The sequence below is a fragment of the Gobio gobio genome, assembly GCF_949357685.1.
Source record: "Gobio gobio genome assembly, chromosome: 24".
In the NCBI taxonomy this organism is placed as follows: domain Eukaryota; kingdom Metazoa; phylum Chordata; class Actinopteri; order Cypriniformes; family Gobionidae; genus Gobio; species Gobio gobio.
The window spans coordinates 7757876-7778845 of record NC_137120.1 but is presented as its reverse complement, the minus strand read 5'-3'; the positions used below and the strand labels follow the sequence as shown (position 1 = coordinate 7778845).

The 20970-nt window shown below is 38.3% G+C and overlaps 1 protein-coding gene across 1 annotated transcript; it reads right to left on the bottom strand.

The window, feature by feature from the left end:
• Window positions 1–5723: 5723 nt before the first annotated feature.
• On the bottom strand, window positions 5724–19381 carry LOC307120312 (uncharacterized protein). The gene is made up of 4 exons (XM_079807297.1): window positions 19230–19381; window positions 18773–19117; window positions 7684–7800; window positions 5724–7457 (listed from the first exon to the last, which is right to left on the bottom strand). Exons 1-4 carry the CDS (start codon window positions 19276–19278, stop codon window positions 7303–7305), a joined length of 666 nt encoding a protein of 221 aa, XP_079663423.1. The 5' UTR covers window positions 19279–19381; the 3' UTR covers window positions 5724–7302.
• Window positions 19382–20970: the final 1589 nt, after the last annotated feature.

Here is a 20970-nt window from a genome sequence, read left to right as displayed (position 1 = left end):
AGATCTCCAAGACGCTGATTCATTGAACAGAAAAGATGGAGGCCATGTGCGATAAAGGACGTTGAGCTGTTTAACTTGATGAAATGATTTGCAGGTGTTATAGAAATATTGAACCACCTGTCAATGAAAGCATAGATATTGCTGACCGGTCTTGTTTGAACTTGTTTGTTCATCTAGGGTAGGGGTCAATAGTGTAACTGGGTAGATTGGATGCAGTATGTAATATTGACCTCTAGTGGTTGAAATGGATACTGCAGTCCAAATGGAGGTTGTTTCTTCCACCTCCTCCTCCTCAGACTCGACTGGTTGCCACACGCAACAGGAACGAGCGCAATTGACAATGAAAGGCTTTGAGCCTTACGTTGTACAGCAGATTTATCTGCGTTTTAATATGTCTCTGGACATAGAGCTTGTTTGGTGGATGCCGAAGCTGTAAAGATCGGGTAGTGTCTCTGACCCAGTTTGTTTGCTGGCTTCCATGGCTCAATACACTGTGTTTTCCTGCCAATGGCAACCCAGAGTGTCTAAATACTATTGGGCAAATTGGCAGCGGGATCACACAGACCAAAACAAAAAGACGTTCTGACGCGGAGCGCACATTTCAAAGTAGAATAACTGCTGTAGCTTTGCTTTTCAGAGAAACGAGTATGACTAACTCTGCACTTAAGGCAGAATAAAGCTTGTAGGTCTTAAGCTCCCGATAAAGTAATGCGTAGTCGCATAATATGGCGTTTACTCTCCAATATCAATGATCCAATAGCAGCCTTCAAATACATCCTTGATTCTGAGTTTTACCTCGCATAACTAACGGTAATAAATGTGGTTTTCCCGTGTAATTGGGCTACTTTTAAACCGTTGTTGTGGGTTGAGTTTTTTTTTTTTGTGTGTGTGACTAAAGGTCACTCTTGTGATTTTATTTCAACTGTTTTTGTTTTTTTGTTTGTCAAAAATGTTCAGACACTGCTTTGTCTCTCTGTGCTAATAACCTAATCTTTGTAGACTATTTTAACAGTTTTTTTTTTTCTTTTACAAAGTAGTGCTGCCTATATGGGAATTGATCACTTTTGCCAAAAAAAAATTATAGTCTGACCTCCATTGGGAAGGAAATATAGAGACCGGACCTTTTGGAATTGAATAGTGACCTATCTGTTCAAATTAATATTTATTTATAAGTTACATGATCTCCATCTTTCTCTGTCTGTAATAAAACAATTAATCATAGAATATAACGAGAATAAAATGAATAGCGTTGCTTGGAGTTCTCAAAAAATAGAAATGCCGCCCTATAGTGGTGAGTTACATTTATAGTTTATGATGGTGGGTTATATTTATCGTTTATGGTGGTGGGCTATATTTATAGTTTATGGTGGTCAGTTATATTTATAGTTTATGGTGGTGGGTTATATTTATAGTTTATGGTGGTCAGTTATATTTATAGTTTATGGTGGTCAGTTATATTTATAGTTTATGGTGGTGGGTTATATTTATAGTTTATGGTGGTGGGTTATATTTATAGTTTATGGTGGTCAGTTATATTTATAGTTTATGGTGGTGGGTTATATTTATAGTTTATGGTGGTGGGTTATATTTATAGTTTATGGTGGTCAGTTATATTTATAGTTTATGGTGGTCAGTTATATTTATAGTTTATGGTGGTGGGTTATATTTATAGTTTATGGTGGTGGGTTATATTTATAGTTTATGGTGGTGGGTTATATTTATAGTTTATGGTGGTGGGTTATATTTATAGTTTATGGTGGTGGGTTATATTTATAGTTTATGGTGGTGGGTTATATTTATAGTTTATGGTGGTGGGTTAGATTTATAGTTTATGGTGGTTAGTTATAGTTTATGGTGGTGGGTTAGATTTATAGTTTATGGTGGTGGGTTATATTTATAGTTTATGGTGGTCAGTTATAGTTTTTGGTGGTCAGTTATAGTTTTTGGTGGTCAGTTAGGTTGATAGTCATGGTTGTGGATTACATTGGAAGTTTCTGTATGAAGCTTCAGGAAAGAGACTTTGTGCCTCTTTGTGAATGATGGAGACCAGGTGTTGTTCATTTACCATAGTGACTTTTGAAGTGCAAAAATGGGGTCTGCTGTTTTATTGAAAACAAGAAATAATCTTCCAAACTTTGTCTAAAACATGTCTGTAATGTTGGCTCTGTAATGTTTCTCTACATCTCTGTATGAGTGTGTGCTTGCTAGATAACTTCACGCTTGATATACCTCTACTGTAACAGAGTGCAGCAGTTTTAACATCCCAGGACGAAGATGTTTTGAAGCAGTTATTTTCCATTGTTTGCTTTGGTATAGTAACATAAGGTGAATTTGTACTGGTTTGACTGCATTGAAATGGACACAACTAAGACTATTCACTAAACTAATTTTACCATCACTTTGTCTCCTGTGTTCTGTTCTTTCTTGGCTTTATCTTGGGCTGATAAAATACTTAATATTTTGATAGGCATATCAACACAGATTTTGGGCACCGACATGATGTGGTACAGGTTTGGATATCAGACAAAATAAACAACTTAAGGAGAAGATGGAATCACTTGACGGCTACGTCAAATAATTATTACAATAAGTTAGTGTCTATATTAAAGATTTGGACTATAGCTTAAACTATTTGGACTTTGGACTATGTGCAATATATAGTCCATATAGCTAAAGTAATAATCAGGACTCAGAATGAATACCCCCCCCCCCCCCCCCCCCCCCCTCCCTATTTCCATGCATTATGTAGCCCATTGTACAGAGGCCACTGGGTTACGTTGGGTGGGTGGGTGGACTGGTATTTGTTTTCATGTTTTAATAAAGAAAAAAAATAAGTTAGTGTCAGGGTGTGGTACCATGAAAAGGGAGCGAGGACATTTAAATCCAAAATAAATTCAACACAAACAATAACCCAATAATCGAACAAACCATAATACATACAATGGCGAAAACAACCGTGATGAAGGGAACAGCCAACAGGAACAGCGACATACCAATGATAATGACCCCTTAAATAGGCAGGAAATGACCAATAATCAGATAACAAGAGGGGCGGGGTCAAGACAATAGACAGGAGAGCACATGACACAAGGAACACAGCCATGTGCTCACACCAAACATGACACACACAAATCAGAAAATAACAAAAACACAACATTTGCTAAACAAGACATTGGATTAATTTATCACATTTTTTAATGGTGTAACAGCTCACTGCCAGTTACAAAAGACACTGTAACAGGCAATTAGTTGCAATTTCTTAAATTATCCCTTGACTATGTTCCGGCCCGCCATCTAGTGGCGTTTTTTTGTTTTTAATTTTTAGCCCGATGGCAAACTTACTTGCCGACCCCTTACCTAGTGCTTGTAGATAAAAGTGTGACTAGAAAAGCATCTCTGTAAAAAAATTTGTTTTCAATATATATAAAAATATAAAATTGTATATAAAATACAATTCAAATACAACTCAAATACTGTAAATATGTTCATCATCTGTAAATGTTTAGTCTGACTAAACGTAACTGTGACCTTATATTTTTTATCCTATTTTTCATATTTTTATTCTTAGTATTTGTATTACTATGTTCTTGTTGTGTTTGCTCTTTTCAGAAAGAAAGCTCTTTCTGATTCTGATTCACATAAATATATATAATACTAATGAAAAACTATTAGACTAATTAATTTAAAACTCCCCAAAATGGATGAAACAAAATCATCATTTATGTGTGTTTATATATACCGGTATATATATTTTTTCCCTTATTTTCTTTAATCTTTGCAATGTTTGATATTGGTGTTTAGTCTTATGATTGTGTGGTTTTAAGAGATGTTTTATTGTGGTTTTGAGGGATATTTTCTTCATTTAAATGTTTGTAATGTAAATGATGATGTGGTGAAATGTGATTTTCCATTGTGTTTGCTGTGGTATTATAACACTGAACAACTAAGATTATTCAATAAACCACATGATAACTGTGTTTTTATCCACATCATCAGATGAGCATCACACACACTTTATCACAGGAGTTATTATAATATAGTTGTGTTCAAAATTATTCAACCCCCACTGAAATTGATTGTTTTGGTCGGTTTGACATTGATTTTGATCATTCAGTCATCCTGCTTACAATTAAATCAAAGAGGCACGTGAAGGTCAGACAAATATAACATAACATTTATAATGAAATAACCACAAATGTCTTTTCTGAGCTCACATCATTATCAGTTTTATTCAACCCCCAAGTGACATTCAATCTTAGTACTTAGTACAACATCCTTTTACAGTTATAACAGCTTTTAAACGTGAAGCATAGCTTGACACAAGTGTCTTGCAGCGATCTACGGGTATCTTCGCTCATTCATCATGGGCAAAAGCCTCCAGTTCAGTCACATTCTTAGGCTTGCGCACTGCAACTGCTTTCTTTAAGTCCCACCAGAGGTTCTCAATCGGATTTAAGTCTGGTGACTGCGATGGCCACTTCAAAATGTTCCAGCCTTTAATCTGCAACCATGCTCTAGTGGACTTGGAGGTATGCTTGGGATCATTGTCCTGTTGAAAGGTCCAATGTCTCCCAAGCCTCAGGTTTGTGACGGACTGCATCATTGTCATCCAATATCTCCTGGTACTGAAGAGAATTCATGGTACCTTGCACACGCTGAAGCTTCCCAGTACCTGCAGAAGCAAAACAGCCCCAAAGCATGATTGACCCCCCGCCATGCTTCACAGTAGGCAAGGTGTTCTTTTCTTCATAGGCCTTGTTCTTCCTCCTCCAAACATAGCGTTGATCCATGGGCCCAAACAGTTCTAATTTTGTTTCATCACTCCACAGAACACTATCCCAAAACTTCTGTGGTTTGTCCACATGACTTTTGCCATACTGCAGGAGACTCTTCTTATTCTTTGGAGACAGCAAGGGGGTGCGCCTGGGAGTTCTGGCATGGGGGCCTTCATTACGCAGGGTGCGCCGTATTGTCTGAGAAATACAGAAACTTCAGTACCCACATCTGACAAATCTTTTCTCAGTTCCTCAGCAGTCACACAGGGACTTTTCTCCACTCTACGCTTCAGGTAGCGCACAGCAGTTGAAGTCAGCATCTTCTTTCTGCCACGACCAGGTAGTGTTTCAACAGTGTCCTTTGCCTTGAATTTGCGAATGATGCTTCCTGTGGTGTCTCTTGGTATGTTTAACATCTTTGCAATCTTCTTATAGCCATTGCCCTTCCTGTGACCATTCTCTTGACTTCACCATGTTTGTAACCACACCAGTAAATGTCTAGAAGGAGCTGAGTATCACAGTCATTTTAAAGCTGCCTAATTGGTGCTTATTAGGCTTTATTGCTGCTCCCTGACATCCACAGGTGTTTTCAATACCTGATTGAAAACACTTCAATGAACCTCTGTTCTTCAGAGTGGTAGTCTTTAAGGGGTTGAATAATTGTGTCAATGAAGAATTCACAAAAGAAACATTTACTACTGTATTACAAAACTAATTGATGTCATTTTAGTTGCATATGGTTCTTTAAGAAGTCCTTGTAGGATTTCATTCTGAATACAATTACAAATGTACACTAAATTCCCTAAAACCATTTACAGCATTGGGGGTTGAATAATTTTGAACACAACTGTAAGTGTCAGATGGAGATTAATGAAAGCGGTTACTGGACATAAAGTCGCTGGTCAGAACTGTCACTTTGATCGAGGATGAAATGATCTTTCAAGCTTTGTCCAAATAACTTTAATATTGTTACTCAACATTTAGATGTCAGTTCTGGAAGAGAAAATCACATTCATTTATTCAATTGAGAAACTTGGGGAACAAAATGTATTTAATTGACAAATTCCACATAATGAACTGCACTATCCATAATCCTGAAGAAAAATCCATCAGAGAATCATGGGTTCATTGCCTCGGACGTGTCCTTTTACACACGTCTTGTTTTTCTTCAAATCAATGAAGTTCAATCAACTTGGATGTTCAAGTTCTTCAACATTCTTCCAAATATCTTCCCTTGTGTTCAGCCCTTTAAAAATGAGTTGAAACTTGTATAACAAAAGTTTTATACTTAAACTTATTTTGATGAGTTAAAGCAATGTAAAAACATGTTGTCATAACTTACTATATAATACTAATACATAACTGATTATATATATTTTTTACAGTGTACAATTAAAACAAAGCAGAGTGAAAATGTGCAAAGCAGAGAAACATAAATTAAGTAATTGGCAAAGTGGATGCCAATTAAATGAAATATTGATGATTGTTTTAGGTTTTGACCACCAGATGGACCCAAAATACACCATATAGTCACTTTAGAGAAAAGCGTCTGAAATGCATCAATGTAAATCACTATTAAAGATTAAAACTCACAATATTTATGATATCTGGTCAGTTTTTTGATGCCACAAGATAACATAATCACATTATTTACATGATCTGCCAGAAAGAAAAAAAAATACATAAAGCACATCATATCCACACATTTCTATCACACACCCCATATTACTATTAATATCCAGAATAATCTTATTGTCGACTAAAATAATAGATACAGTGATAAAACAGATGAACAATAGTTGAATTAGATAAATGTTGAGTTTAAATCTTTCCAGACATGTTTAAGTGGATAAATTCACTGTGATCTGTTTCTCTGTTCCTCATCATTGAGCAGAAGAACAGCAGCGGTTGGTTATTGCTCTGCTGCAGATGTTCATGTGATTTTGCAGGACGTGTGTGTGAGAGATACATTTACTACTATTATACTGTGTGAAAACTGAAATCAAAGTATCATGGCAAATGTTGCATCATGGGATTGTAGTTCATTCCATCACAAAAGACGTCAAGCTGTCTTAACCCGGTCTGTTTCTCATATTTTCATCATTAACTTTGTACTGCTGTGATTCATATTTGAGATATTACTGTTATTGAAATCCTTATGAAGAAAATAAATAGGAAAAATACATCCAAACAACCCATTCAATTAAAATATAGGCATATTCATAAATGTTCGGTAAGTAATATTCAGATCAATTCTACAGTGATTTATTGGTGTGACAAATATTTTACATTTATATTTGCGGGGTTGCTGCACACAATTATGAAACAAAATGAAAATAGCAACATAACATATTTTTAAAAAAATAGAAACAAAGAAATGTAAAATGTATTGCAATAAAATGAAATATTAAAGATTATTCATAGTTTTGGCCACCAGATGGAGAGCATTGTTAAGCACAGCTTTATTTTCCATCACTAAAGAATTAGACCACACATATTTTAAAACTGCAATTATATGTCTCAATATTTATGACATCTGTTCTGCTTTCTCAGTTTTAGCTCTTGTAGCTCTGATGTCATTGAGCAGAAGAACAGCAGCAGCCGCAGCAGCCACGCCCATCAGCGCAGTGACGACCAATCGGAGCACAGCTTCAGCAGAATCACAAGAGTGGGCGTGGACTTCTGAAAAAACAACATGAGCGATGATAAAACAGGACTGAGATTTTCAACAAGCTGATTTTAGTCTCTGTCAGGAACTCTGATATCGACAAAAACTCAAATCTGGTTAGAATGACATGAGTGAGTTTCATTTGTAGATTTCCTGGCATTAAATCAGCAAAAAAGCTCATATCACCACTGACATACCAGCACACGTCTGACAGAGTTCAGTGATGTTAACATGACAAACCTGATGATGATGATGGTGATGATGATGATGATGATGATGATGATGGTGATGATGATGAAGATGATGATGGTGGTGGTGGTGCTCGTGGTGATGAACTGATGACAGAAGTAGTAGTATCTGGAAAACACAAGATTTTTTTTTATTGCAACACAATCATTCAACACTGACAGTCCTGATCTTCTTGAAGATATTGTCTAAATGTTGAAGTGTATTGTGGGCTTTGGGACACAGTGTGTGTGCAAAGACATTTGTTCATTCACGTAGCCTTCATATACACATCTACTTATTATAGGTGACTTTGAGTTTGTCTTCTTGAGAAGTCACTTAAATTTGTTCAGTCATCTGATCTTATGCCTAGTGATGGGAGAAACAAAAATAAAAAAAGTCAAATATGATTCACTGTTTCCAAGCGCTGGAAGAATGTGAAGAATGGCCGTCAATCCAAGCTTAAAGGAGCTGTATGTACATTTTTTTTTGTCTTAGAGCCGATGGTGGACGAAGTACACAAATCAAGTTCTTGAGTAAAAGTACAGATACATTAATATAATATTCCTCCAGGAAAAGTTGAACATACTCCTTTCCAATTTTACTTGATTAAAAGTACAAAAGTACTTGATTTTGAATGTGCTTAAGTATTAAAATTAAAAAGTACTGATCAATGAATGTTTATTTTGAAATTTGATATACTTGGACACTTTAATATTAAGTAGATATTAATAATTTTAACACATTAATTATATGTGACCTGTGCTGGCAAAATGAGTGGGAATGTGCACGGGATAATGTCGAGCTACAGGCAAAATAAGTGAAAAATGTCAATTTTGGTCAATTTTGAGTTTTATTCAACTTTTTATTGGCATAATTTACATTTGTCGATATGTCTCTGTTCTAAATTCCCCATCCTTTTCATGAGCTCCATGAAAAGCCAAGACAGGGAACCGCAGCAGATTCTGGGGACAACCTAGATATAAGTTTACTAGTATTATACTATGCAAATATTGAACTTTTTCTAATCCAAAGGACAGCATTGGTAGCAAAACTTTGTTTCACCGTCACTACATGTACATTACATTTTTTTGCTTTAAGCAGATGTTTTTATAATTAATAATAATAATTTCTGGGTACTCAAAGCGCTTTACATATAAGGAGGGAATCTCCTCAAACACCACCAACGTGCAGCACCACCTGGATGATGCGACGGCAGCCATATCCCACCACACAACAGGAGACAGATGAAGACAATCAGGATATGGGGATGATTAGGAGGCCATGATGGACAGAGGCCAATGGGCAAATTTGGCCAGGATGCCGTGGTTACACCCCTACTCTTTTTCCATTTTTAATGACCACAGAGAGTCAGGACCTCGGTTTGACATCTCATCTGAAGGACGGTGCTTGTTACAGTACACAGTGGCGGAGCCAGAGGGGACACTGACTGGCCACCCTGGGTGCCATCCCAAAATTTAGATCGCTAGTCACTACTTCCACATCACCTCCTACTGAAAGAAGCGTGTATTTTGACGTGCGGCGGCGCGGCACATTGTTCATGTTAACGTTGAATATTAAGAGAATATTAATGTTAGTTGCCAAACAGATGATTAATAATAAAAGCGCATAAGCACAGAGTTAACAATCCTGCATTTCCGTTTGTGCAGTTTTACAGCAAAACACATCGATGCCACTTTTTTCATTCTTGAAGTGAACCTTTTTTTTCTGTATGGTGATTTAGATTCACTGTTTTGCATTGCCGACTTGATCATGAGAACGCGACGCGCCTGGTGCGCGGCATGTGGCGCTTCATCAATAGTGCAAACACAGAGAGCACGTCTTGTGCTTGAACGGATAAATATGCATAAAGGTATGCCAAAAATAGCGAGTATCATAGTTAATACAGTCGGCTATGTCTTCAGATAAAATCAGATTTTGTATTCAACATTGTGCATTTGGTCTTAAAGTGACCGCACCTCCTTCAGTCTGTCATTAAAGTTCATTAATGAACAAAAGAAAAAAAAGAACACCTGATCTTTACTGAATAACCTTTGTAGTTTTAACATGCATTCATCTAAATTGAATTCATATACAGTAAAGATTATGCAATGTTATTTTACGTTTGATTATTCAATTTCTGTACCTGAAATACTGTCAGACCTGAACCTTCAAGCCCTTCATTCTTAGCACTGTTCTCACTTTATGGCTGACTGTTCACTTAAATGCAATAATGTTTTAAATTTATGTAGGCCTAACCTACTAGCCACTTGTAGTTTTTCCTGTAGAATATTTGTTGGAATCGTGAAATTTCTACCATTTTGGTTGTTTATTTATTAGAATACAATGTTACTTCGGTCAAAACAATGAAAACAAATAAGCATTACACATTATATTCTTTCACGGTCTATGGACCCCCTAGCCTTGGCCATCCCCATGTATAAAAGTCTAGTTCCGCCACAGACAGTACAGTGTCCCCATCACTATACTGGGGCATTAGGACCCACACACACCACAGGGTGAGCGCCCCCTGCTGGCCTCACTAACACCTCTACCAGCAGCAACCTAGTGTTCCCAGGAGGTCTCTTATCCAGGCACTGACCAGCCCTGCTTAGCTTCAGTGGGAAACCAGTCTTGGGCTACAGGGTGAAGTGGCTGCTGACCAAAGTGGCCTACAAAAGATGAACAAACACATTCATCAAAGAGCCAACAATCGCTGTAGTGCACAATGCCAGGTTTATTACACTACTGTAGACAAGAGAGGAGAGAAGTCTGGGCAAGCCGGTGTCCTGCTCTTTCTCTGAGATCTTCTCCAGATTAGTGAGATTTATTGTTTTATTGCAGGGAGTTTGATCTCATGTTCTGTCTTAGCAAGAAAACCAGTCTTACATTAACATACTCCTCATATTTTGATAGTTTAATCGAACCTGAAGAGTTATTAAAAGCAGATATTGTGCAAACATCCCCCCCGGTCATCACTTTTGGCCACTACTGTCTCAGTCACTGACCGGGGCTCAAACAATCGTCCTGATCAACAGGGGCTCAGGGTTTAGCTGGTTAGCATAGCCTTAAAAAGACTCAAATTACTCCAGTTTGCAGGCAAAAGCATCTCTTTCCATTAATGACTATTTAACACTAGTCGTTTTTTGGAGGCTTTTAATGGTGTAAGATAATCGTGTGTTTTTCACCGTCAGCTGAAAGAAGTTTTAACACATCAGTCACATGATGGAGGCGGTTTGGCGTCTGCTAGTGCTATTGCTCACAACAAATGTTGTTACTGGAGAAGCGTCTCTGTTTAAAAAACTGTTAATGTTATTTCTTCCAGTTAGAACCCCAGGCATGATAACAAGAGAAACCTCTTAGAAATAACTTCTGTAGCTGTAAATAACTTCCACTGAAACTTACTTCTCTACGAGATCACAACAAATCATGGAAATGTAGAGAGATGCACAGCTGAAGATCTCTCTGAGATCTGCGTCACATTCACGCAGATCTCAGAGAGATTTTTTGTCAGATATTGCAATCGCTATTTCTGTCCATTATTTCACAGTAAGGCTGTTTCTCATAAAGAGGAAGTTAAATTTTGGACATTATTTCAAACACTCACACTATTCAGAGCTCAAGACATGCAAACACAAACACACATTAACCACAAACATCCAGTGATAAAACACACATACACACACACACACATACACACACACACACACTCTCACACACACACACACACACACACACACACACACACACACACACACACACACACACACACACACACACACACACACACACACACACACACACACACACACACACACACACACACACACACACACACACTCATGATCTCTACCCAACAGAGGAACTACATCCACATTATATCTGAACATGAGGCCGTCTGTAGTTTGAGCCTGTAGAATAATCACTAAATTAAATGTGTTCTGTCATTCTGCAGATTTTACTGCATGAACTGCTCCTATTATGATATTTTAAAGGCTCATAGTTTTGTCCGTCTCCTACCACAGGTTTACAGGCATCCAAAGTCAAAAACACTTTAACTTTCTCATAATATAAACTGAACATCACCTCATTACTGTGAGCATACTCTGCTCTGATTGGTCAGATGACCCAATCTGTTGTGATTTGTCTACTCTGCTCTGATTGGTCAGATGACCCAGTCTGTTGTGATTGGTCTACTCTGCGAATCAGTCATCTTGAAATAAATGTTGATGACTTTAGGATGTTTAATTTGTCATTTTATGATCATATTTCTACCTCTCCCCAGTGTTCATCTTTCTCTGTTGCTGGTTTTCACCTTGCCTTTTTTTGGGTGTTCTGTCCATTCTCATCCCTGGATGGTTTGCTCTTAATGGGGCAGTACTGGATTCAGATTTTTTTAATTCTTTTTCTTTTTTTTCTGCAGTTTTGTATTGACGGTTTATGTAATTATGTGTGATTTGTGTGTGTTACGCTCTCACTCCCAACTCTTCACATATTGACGCTTGGTCAGGACCCCTCGGCGTCACTTTTTTTAATGCACAGGGTGCTCCATTGATTTCAGTGGTTTGCCCAATGCATCATTTAATCCTTTGCATTTGTAAAAGCAGACATGATTTTTTGGCTACTTTCATATTTTGGAGCAACTAACTCCTAACCTAAACCTACCCACTTCTCAACAATATAAAACAAATAAAATACAATCCCAGGTATTTTATTCAAAAACAGTATAAAAGGTGACTCATTTTGCATTCCAAGTCTTCTGAAGTAATACGATAGTACAGAGTTGATCTTAATGTTTTAATCACTGAAATGATGATCCCGCCGCTCCGTGAACACACTCAGTCATATCTCATTCAAAAGATACACCTGACTCTTTAGCATGACGCGATCGGTCATGAGACACACGAGAGCCAATACAATTTCTCTATCAAAGCTGACGTAACGTTTCTTCGGGCGGCAATTTTTGAAATTTGAATGTGTGCATGATCTTCTGCGGATGGAGATGCTTATCACTTTTGGGGATTTTCTTCACACAAACTAATCGTTTGGCCTCTGAATATGATTATGATTAAACGCGCAAACGACCTTCACCGCGGTTCGTTACCGATCCTTGGAGCGAATTCAGTGGCCCTACAGCCCTTTACCTCAAAATCTGTGGTAGTTTCACGGAATCGCCGAAAATTCCGTTATGGGTCCACGGAAGTGATGCCAATGTAAGTCAATGACAGAATACAGCGGGCATGGTTATCGTCATGAAACTATGATTTTGCCATTATGACATGGAGTGTGATTATCGATTTAATCAGCCAGCATTTGCAATTATTTTCTTTTTTTTATTTAGGGTATTCAGACACGTTTTGAACACCTAACCCAATACCTTGCCTAAACCTACCCATTTGTATATTATAAAAACACAGGATATAAAAGGCAGATACAACATTCAACATTCAAAAAGTACAAATATTCCAAGTGTTCCGAGGCCAAACGATTGATTTGTGTGAAGAAAATCCCCAAAAGCGATCAGCGTCTCCATCTGCCGAAGATCATAAACACATTTCAAATTTTACCGCCGGAAGAAACATTACGTCAGCTTTGACAGCATTGGCTCTCGTGTGTCTCGTGACCAATTGCGTCATTACGTCAGCTTTGATTGTAAAATACCATTGGCTCTCGTGTGTCTCGTGATCGCGTCATGCTCAAGAGTCAGCTGTATTATTTGAATGAGATATGAATGAGTGTGTGCACGGAGCGGCGGGATCATCATCTCAGCGATTAAAACATTAAGATCAACTCTGTTCTTTACATGAAGACATTGTGTGACTTCAGAAGACTTGGAATGCAATACTGTTACTGTTTTGGGTCAGTTTTTGCAATAAATACCTGTGGCTGTACTTTCATTTGCCTGTAATGTGTTTTATATTGTTGAGAGTGGGTAGGTTTAGGGTAGGAGTGGAGTTAGTTGCTCCAAAATATAAAAGTAGCCTATAAATATTCATAAAATCATACTTTTTACTGTCATTGACTTAGGCATCACTTCCGTCACGGAATTTTCAGTGATTCCATGAAACGTACCACCCGATCACCCTCACCGTTCTTTCCTCTCTCTTGATATCTCGCTTACAATCTAACTTTATTTAAACCTTCCCATCTCACTTCTTACAGTATCTTGACCAGCTGAGAACTCATGAAGAGCTTATAAAAAGTGTAAAGGAGTCAAAACAGCGGCAGGAATCCCTCTATCACACACACAAATGAAGATCTGCTGCCAGGGGACGCGGTTCAGACGCCTGTACTGAACTGTGAAGGGCAACATCACGACTGTGACAAGAAAAATCGATATGTTTGGTAAGCTTTCTGTCCTTTTTAGGGTCTCATCTTCCTGTTTTTGGTTCGTTTACATGTCTTTGATTCATGTTGTGTTCATATCATTCGAACCACGCCAGAGTTTATCTTTTCAGTGGACTCAGTCCGCTTTATTGGTGCACACCAGGGTTCAGAAGGCAGTGATCACACTTATTCAAATGAGCCGCACTAACAGAGTGTCAGTGTTTGCAGTGTTAGGGTGTGCAGTTTCAAAAAGGCTAGCAATAGCAAGCTAGCTTTGAAAGCATAAGATCCCGCCCTCCCTTCAGAGCGTCTCCAAAACCACACCTCCTCCAAAGCACATGAACCCGAGACAGCCAGTGCAGAGTCTGCAAAGCGTCACCAGAGACGGCGTTAATGGAGGGTGGAACCAAAGACTTCAGATATACAAAGACAGTGCACTCGTATTCCTATGAATGGGAGAAGCTGCAATGCGCAGAATGGTGGAATAAGCCCCGCCTTCTAAAGTAAAAGAGCTAGGGCTGTAATCTCCCAGTCGATTAGTCGATTATTGGTCGATACGTTCTGGCTCGACCAAAATTTTGATTGGTCGATTTTTTTCAGCGTTCATTTCATTCGTTTTTGCCGCGTTCATTTCATCAGTTTTGCTGCGCCGCGTTCATTTAATCAGGTGGAAAGCACTAATTGCTAATGGGGGTGTTTTCAGAGCACCCCTGTTTCACAGGTAACAGTCTGCCTTCAGAACACCCCCATTGTTTTCACTTCTTTTGGATTGGCCCAACCAACTGGCGAAGAGAAGTCTCTCGCCGGTCCTTTGTTTTTCATTCCCGCTGGCTCAAACGCACACCCATAGCGGTAAACTTGAGGAACGCCCATCAACATACACATGAGGGGAAGCGTCACAACACCACGCTTCAGTCGTGCCGCAAAAGTGGATCTGTACTGTCCGTTTTGCCGCGTTCATTTAATCAGTTTTGCCGCGCCGCGTTCATTTCAACAGGTGGAAAACACTAATTGCTAATGGGGGTGTTTTCAGAGCACCCCTGTTTCACAGGTAACAGTCTGCCTTCAGAACACCCCCATTGTTTTCACTTTTGGATTAGCCCAACCCACTGGAGAAGAGAGACAGATTGAAGAAGGCTAGTTTTCTGTAACTTATATTATTTATTTAATTGTGAGAGCGTTTTTTCTGCTCTTGATCTGGCTTGTTTAATAAATATTCCTTTTTTATTAAAGTGGACGTGCCTTTTGTGTTTAAGAGTAAAAGCTTTAAGTTAATAGTCTATTCGTGTCTCAGCCGCGAAGCTGAGCTCAGCTGAGCTCCTAACGTTCGAGCTGCACAGAGCGGCTGAAATTATACTGTCTGTCAGTTATTATAATACATATGACAAAAACAATTGTCTAAATTATGTTGCATATTCCTCAAAAGTTCTTGTGATGATATCTAGTTGACAATAGTACTATATTTTGGGAAGTCATAGGCTATGATATTGCGCAGGTGCACTTGATGCGACGCTGTCAGAGCCGACAGACTCGTGTGTCAGACTCATTTCAGTGCAAAATAATCAGCTCAAAGACGATTTAATATACTGCAAATAGCCTACTAGTTTTTTGTGTTTATTTATAATTAATTTATGCAGACAACAAGGCTACCAAGTACTGCGCACAGTGCGCAGCTAATTAATTTAACTTTTTTTTTCCTAACGTCATTTTTAGTCGATTTTTAGTCGAAAATTTCAGGACTTCAGTCGACCAAGATTTTCTTTGGTTGATTACAGCCCTAAAAAGAGCCAATCACTGATTGGTAAAGTCATTGCGAAACTGCAGCAGCCCTGGTTGCTATAGAAGCAGAGTGAGACTTTGAGACTCGCGTTTAGGACAGCATATGTGCATTGGCTGGTCTAGCCTGAAAAATATGCATTTTTATTGCTTTTTTAACATAAGAAACAACATTTGCGTGAAGTTTTAGTAACTAATTTCGGGAGGAGCATGTCCAGATAATTAAACCTATTTAAACCCAAGTGGAGCACCCTCAGATAATTAAACCTAATTAAACACATGTGGAGCACATACTCTGGGTTCGGGCCAAAATTCCCTCCCCCGGACAGCACGCCAAATACTCATAATCTTTACTCCATTTAATTTGATGTAAGTGTGAACTCGTGAAGTGACAGTTCATGTCAGATTTTGTCGCTGATTTTGGCAAGCAGTGTTTGAGATGTCAGGATTCCCCCATTCAAGTAGAAAGGACTTGTTCTTGAATGGCTGAAATATCTGTCTGGAGGCAAATATGGCCGCTGAGTGAACAGAAGATCTTTGAAAGTGAGTTTGGCTGGAGCGTTTGTCAAACAAAGCACAAGATAGAGGCACATGAAACACTGACAAAACAGACAAGACTGCTGTTACAACCCTTTCCAGAAATATTTCCTTTTTTTAACATTATGTAAAGTGGGATGAATGTTAATATCAATCTTTACTTTCACCTGAAGAGGTGCTCATGCATGTTTGAGGGCACGTTTACACGACAATGATGTACTAACACGGATCTGTGAAAACGACTAAAACGCTGTATACTTCTGCCAGGCCAGTCGATGGTGGAACACATAATACACGTGCGCATGACATGTCACATTTTCACAAATTCACGTTTTTGTAGTTTACACGGAGACGATAATGGTATCGTTCAAAAACGTACACTTTGAAACCCGATTTCAAACGTTTGTGTTTTCAGGTCGCCAAATCCAGGTCCGCCATTATCGTGTAAATGAAAGGCCAAAACACATAAAACGTTTTCGCTTGTGGTGTCGTGTTACATGTCAAGCACAATTTAGTTTGTCAGATCAGAAGCGGTTCTGTTTGAATCTAAGGCCGTTTTCACACCTGGCTCATTTGTAGTGTTTGTTTCTGAAATGGAGCGTTTTCTCTCTTAGTTCAGTTAGTTTAGGCACACATGAATATGACAATCACACTCAGATCCACACCAAACAAATCACTCAGAGATCGCCTGATGGTCTCGACCCGCTTGAAAACGAACTCTGGAGCCGTTCAGAGTTCAAACCAATCCATCCTAATGACCAATGAACCAGGCTTTATCACAATCTATGATGGGAAATTGCATATGTTGTGTGAAAAACAGCAGTATTTGTTTTGCTAATGCTTCTCAAAATAAATATTGGGTTAAACTGTAGACAAAAGGACAAAATGAAACACAAAATGAAATGCATAATTGAAATGTGGTCTGATGAAGATATTTCAGAACAACTCTCCAAAACACATAAGAATAACGAAGCCTTGATTCTTCTCACAATGCTACAGAAATATAACAACAGCTACAAAGAAAGCCAATAAGCCCGTGGATCTGTTGTCTGTCCATCCTGACGGATGACCGATATGAGCCGAATCCTGGAACACAGACAGCTGCACGCTGACCAATGAGTGGACGGTTCACTCACACGTGACTCATATGAACACATTTAGGTCCATAGTGTTGCCTTGTGAAAGCGAACCAAACCAAGCAGAAATATTGTAAGAAAACGCCCTGTCATTGTAGGAGATGCCTCAGTGAGCAGATATATAAAGCTTTTGTGTGGAGATGTTTCATCATATTTGCATCTGGCCATTGCTTGCATGACATATTCACTTGGATTGAGCTTTATGAGTTCTGAAATATTATAACAGGTGTGACAGGGACTAATTATTTACGACATTACAAAAGTTAGAGCTTTTCTTATGGTCAGTTTTGAATTTCTTTTATCATATGGATTAATATTTTACAAGGAATACAAGGAATTTACAAGGGTGTCATAGAGAAATGTTAAACAAATGTTTTTAAAAAATCAATTATTTAATAATTATGACAATAAATATGCGGAGTCTAATATAGTAATATATAATACAGTGATTCTCAGAGGTGGACAAAGTACACAACTCCATTACTCGAGTAAAAGTAAAAGTACCACTTGTCAAATATTACTCTGTTACAAGTGAAAGTTGTTAAAAACTATTTTTACTTAAGTAAAAGTACAGAAGTACTTGCTTTTAAAAGTACTTAAGTAAAAGTACTTATGTCAATGCATTATTTCATTATTGTTGCATTGTTGTATAAATGCACGCTATTCCATCATGGGCCAACATGCTAGCATACGACCACCTTGAACTAATTTAAATACTTAAAAGTTACAAAGCTTTTTATAAAGCTGCTGTCACTTTAAGGCTGAATGCACAAATCCTACACACTGATACACATCTGATATTCCCCCAACTGTTTACGTTCACTTGAGACATAATCAACTTTGTTTACGTGAATACTTTCCAAAATGAAAATTGTGACATTTTGTGTGTATTGGTCTGTTTAAGTGCGAAAAAAACACAAAATAAAGCTCTATTCAGTACTCGTGCTCTGGCATCTCAGAGGCACAAAAAAACAGACTGAACTCTTTCATCATGCTTTTTCAGATTCATCCATATGTCTACTTCTCTTTCTCCCAGATATTTACATTTTGCAAAAAAAAAAAAAAAAAACACTTTTAAAGAAGAAAAAAAATTCATCCACTGACTTGCAAAGCTGCTACAGAAATGACTTTTGACTTCGAGGATCTTGATAGAAATGTAGTGGAGTAAAAAGTATGATATTTGTCTTTCAAATGTAGTGAAGTTAAAGTAAAAGTTTCCTTAAAAAATAATACTTCAGTAAAGTACAGATACTCAAAAAGTTTACTTAAGTACAGTACTCAAGTAAATGTACTTAGTTACTGTCCACCTCTGGTGATTCTGTACTCACCATAGACAGTAAGAGTGAATCTGTGTGTCGATTTGCTGCTTTTTCTGCTGATGTCGACTTCATAAACTCCAGAGTCTGTGTTTCTGATGTTTGTGATGGTCAGAGATCCAGTCTGATTGTCCACCTTCAGTCTGCCTCTGAATCTCCCATTAAGAGCATCATCAAGTATAAAGATCTTACTGAACCTGCTGGTGATTTTAGCTATGGCCGACCCGTCAGTTCCAAACGTCCACGTTATCTTATTAAAGGCCTGTATTTCAGTAACATGAGTGTCTAGAGAGACTGAATCTCCCTCCATCACTGACACTGACACTGACTTCACTGCGTCTGCATCACCAAACACACCTGAAGAACAAACAGAGACAGTTTCTCAGTCAATAATGTTAATGATGGAACTGAAGTTCATTAGAGCTCCACACAAATAACATGCAACAGTAAAAACATGTGTATAACTTACCAAGCAGACGGCAACAGCACAAACAGCAAAAAACAAAGATGTGAAGCATTTTCTTCAGCAGTTCAGAAATAGTTTCACTCGTCTGAAAACCTTTGAGTGTCTGCAGTAAAGATGTGTTGAGAAGAGGCTGTTGACTATTCACTAACTTCCTCCAGACTGAATTAGGCCACGCCCCCTGTCTCAAACCACACGCCCTCTCTACAAAACCCTGCTCCAAATGTTGTGTTTTAGGTGGTGTTTATGAGGGGAAAGAACTGTTTTGCATGATGTCAGATCCTTTAAAGATGAAACTCAGCTGTTTTGAAAGATCAGTCTACAAACAGTTATGAATTTGAAATGTCATCTTAATGCTGAAATAATACTAACATAAAATCTTCATATTCATGCTAAGAATAGTTTGACTAACTTAAAATAATCCAATTGGCTTATTTCATGTTCTAGCTTGTCATCATTTCAACAAATGTTTTCATTTCTCACACTTCTGACATGACTAGATCAAAAATTTGAATATGAATACACAAGATCCAAGATCCCAAGCAAATGAAACTCTGGTCACATTACGTTGAATTCAAAACAAATTCAGTGGTGAATAATTATATATTTTTTTCTTACACACAGACTGTAAAAGAAAAACATCAAAGCTGTGAAATGTGTGTCAGCACAGGGTGGCAAACGTTTAGCATTAATGAACATAACGGCTGAAGACCATCAACTGAAGAAACAGTAAGAAGAGGAACTCTGTCATCATTTAGACACATACAGACATCAAGAATCAGCGAACTTCAACAACAGGGACATACTCATGCTGCAATGCATGCTGGGAGGAGCCATGGATGAGTTCTGTATGATGCTCCCAGAATGCACTGCAGCTTGAAGCACTGGCTGTGTCCGAAATATGGCAATATTTGAGGGGGCAGCCATTTGTATTGGTGTCCAAAACCAAAGTAGACGTCATCAAGTACACTCATTCAATCCCACAATGCACCGCAATAACGAGTGTACAACCAATGTAGGCCCTGCCCCAAATGCCGCACTTCATGTGCGTGTCTGCTAAGTCCACGAGACCGCAGGGTGTCCCATTTGTCCTTTTAGGTCTCAGAATGGTGCTCGCGAGTGCCCCCTTTGCGGTCGATATGTGCCCTCAAAGCGCACTTCTGCCGAGCCCGCACTGGTGTGGGTTACACAGCGGACTTCTTCCCGGCAGTCAAAGCAGCATTACGTTGTAAGGTCCATCCGTTAGCCCCCAAAAAAGGAATCTAACGGCTTGGTTGAAGGACTTCTGTGTGTAAGCCTTTTCAGCATTTCTGTGAAGTTCTCTTAATTTATTGACATCTAATTTTAATTAGGACTCCATGAATAATTTGATCTGACTCCAATTTTATGTGACTCCATTAAGTGTGTTACGTTTAGAGTTTATCAGCTGATTTCAAGATTAGTAGTGATTTAATTTAGATGTTAGATTTTTCTTAATATCTCTTATTTTTAAATATTCGTTCATCAAGGGACCCGATATCGCACAGAAACAGACGCGTCGCAACCGTGTTCACGAGCACAAACAGATTCTTCTGATATTAATCAGAGGATGCAGAGTGAATTTTACCTTTAAGTGGTTGCATATGCTCACTCAAAAAGTGTAATTTGAAGTGTAATCCACGAAAGCACTAATACAGTGATAGTCAGAAATCAGATTATCGCGCACTCTGCGCTTCATGCTTCAGTAGTGCCGTCCTCGGTTTGATCT

Bases quoted from the DNA above. Each gene is read 5' to 3' on its own strand.
- LOC307120312 (XM_079807297.1), bottom strand. From the start codon at position 19,278: ATGCTTCACATCTTTGTTTTTTGCTGTTTGTGCTGTTGCCGTCTGCTT. The intron at 19,118-19,229 runs GTAAGTTATACA...TTTGTTCTTCAG, and splicing joins GTGCTGTTGCCGTCTGCTTG to GTGTGTTTGGTGATGCAGAC. The intron at 7,458-7,683 runs GTTTGTCATGTT...TTGTTTTTTCAG, and splicing joins ATCACCATCATCATCATCAG to AAGTCCACGCCCACTCTTGT.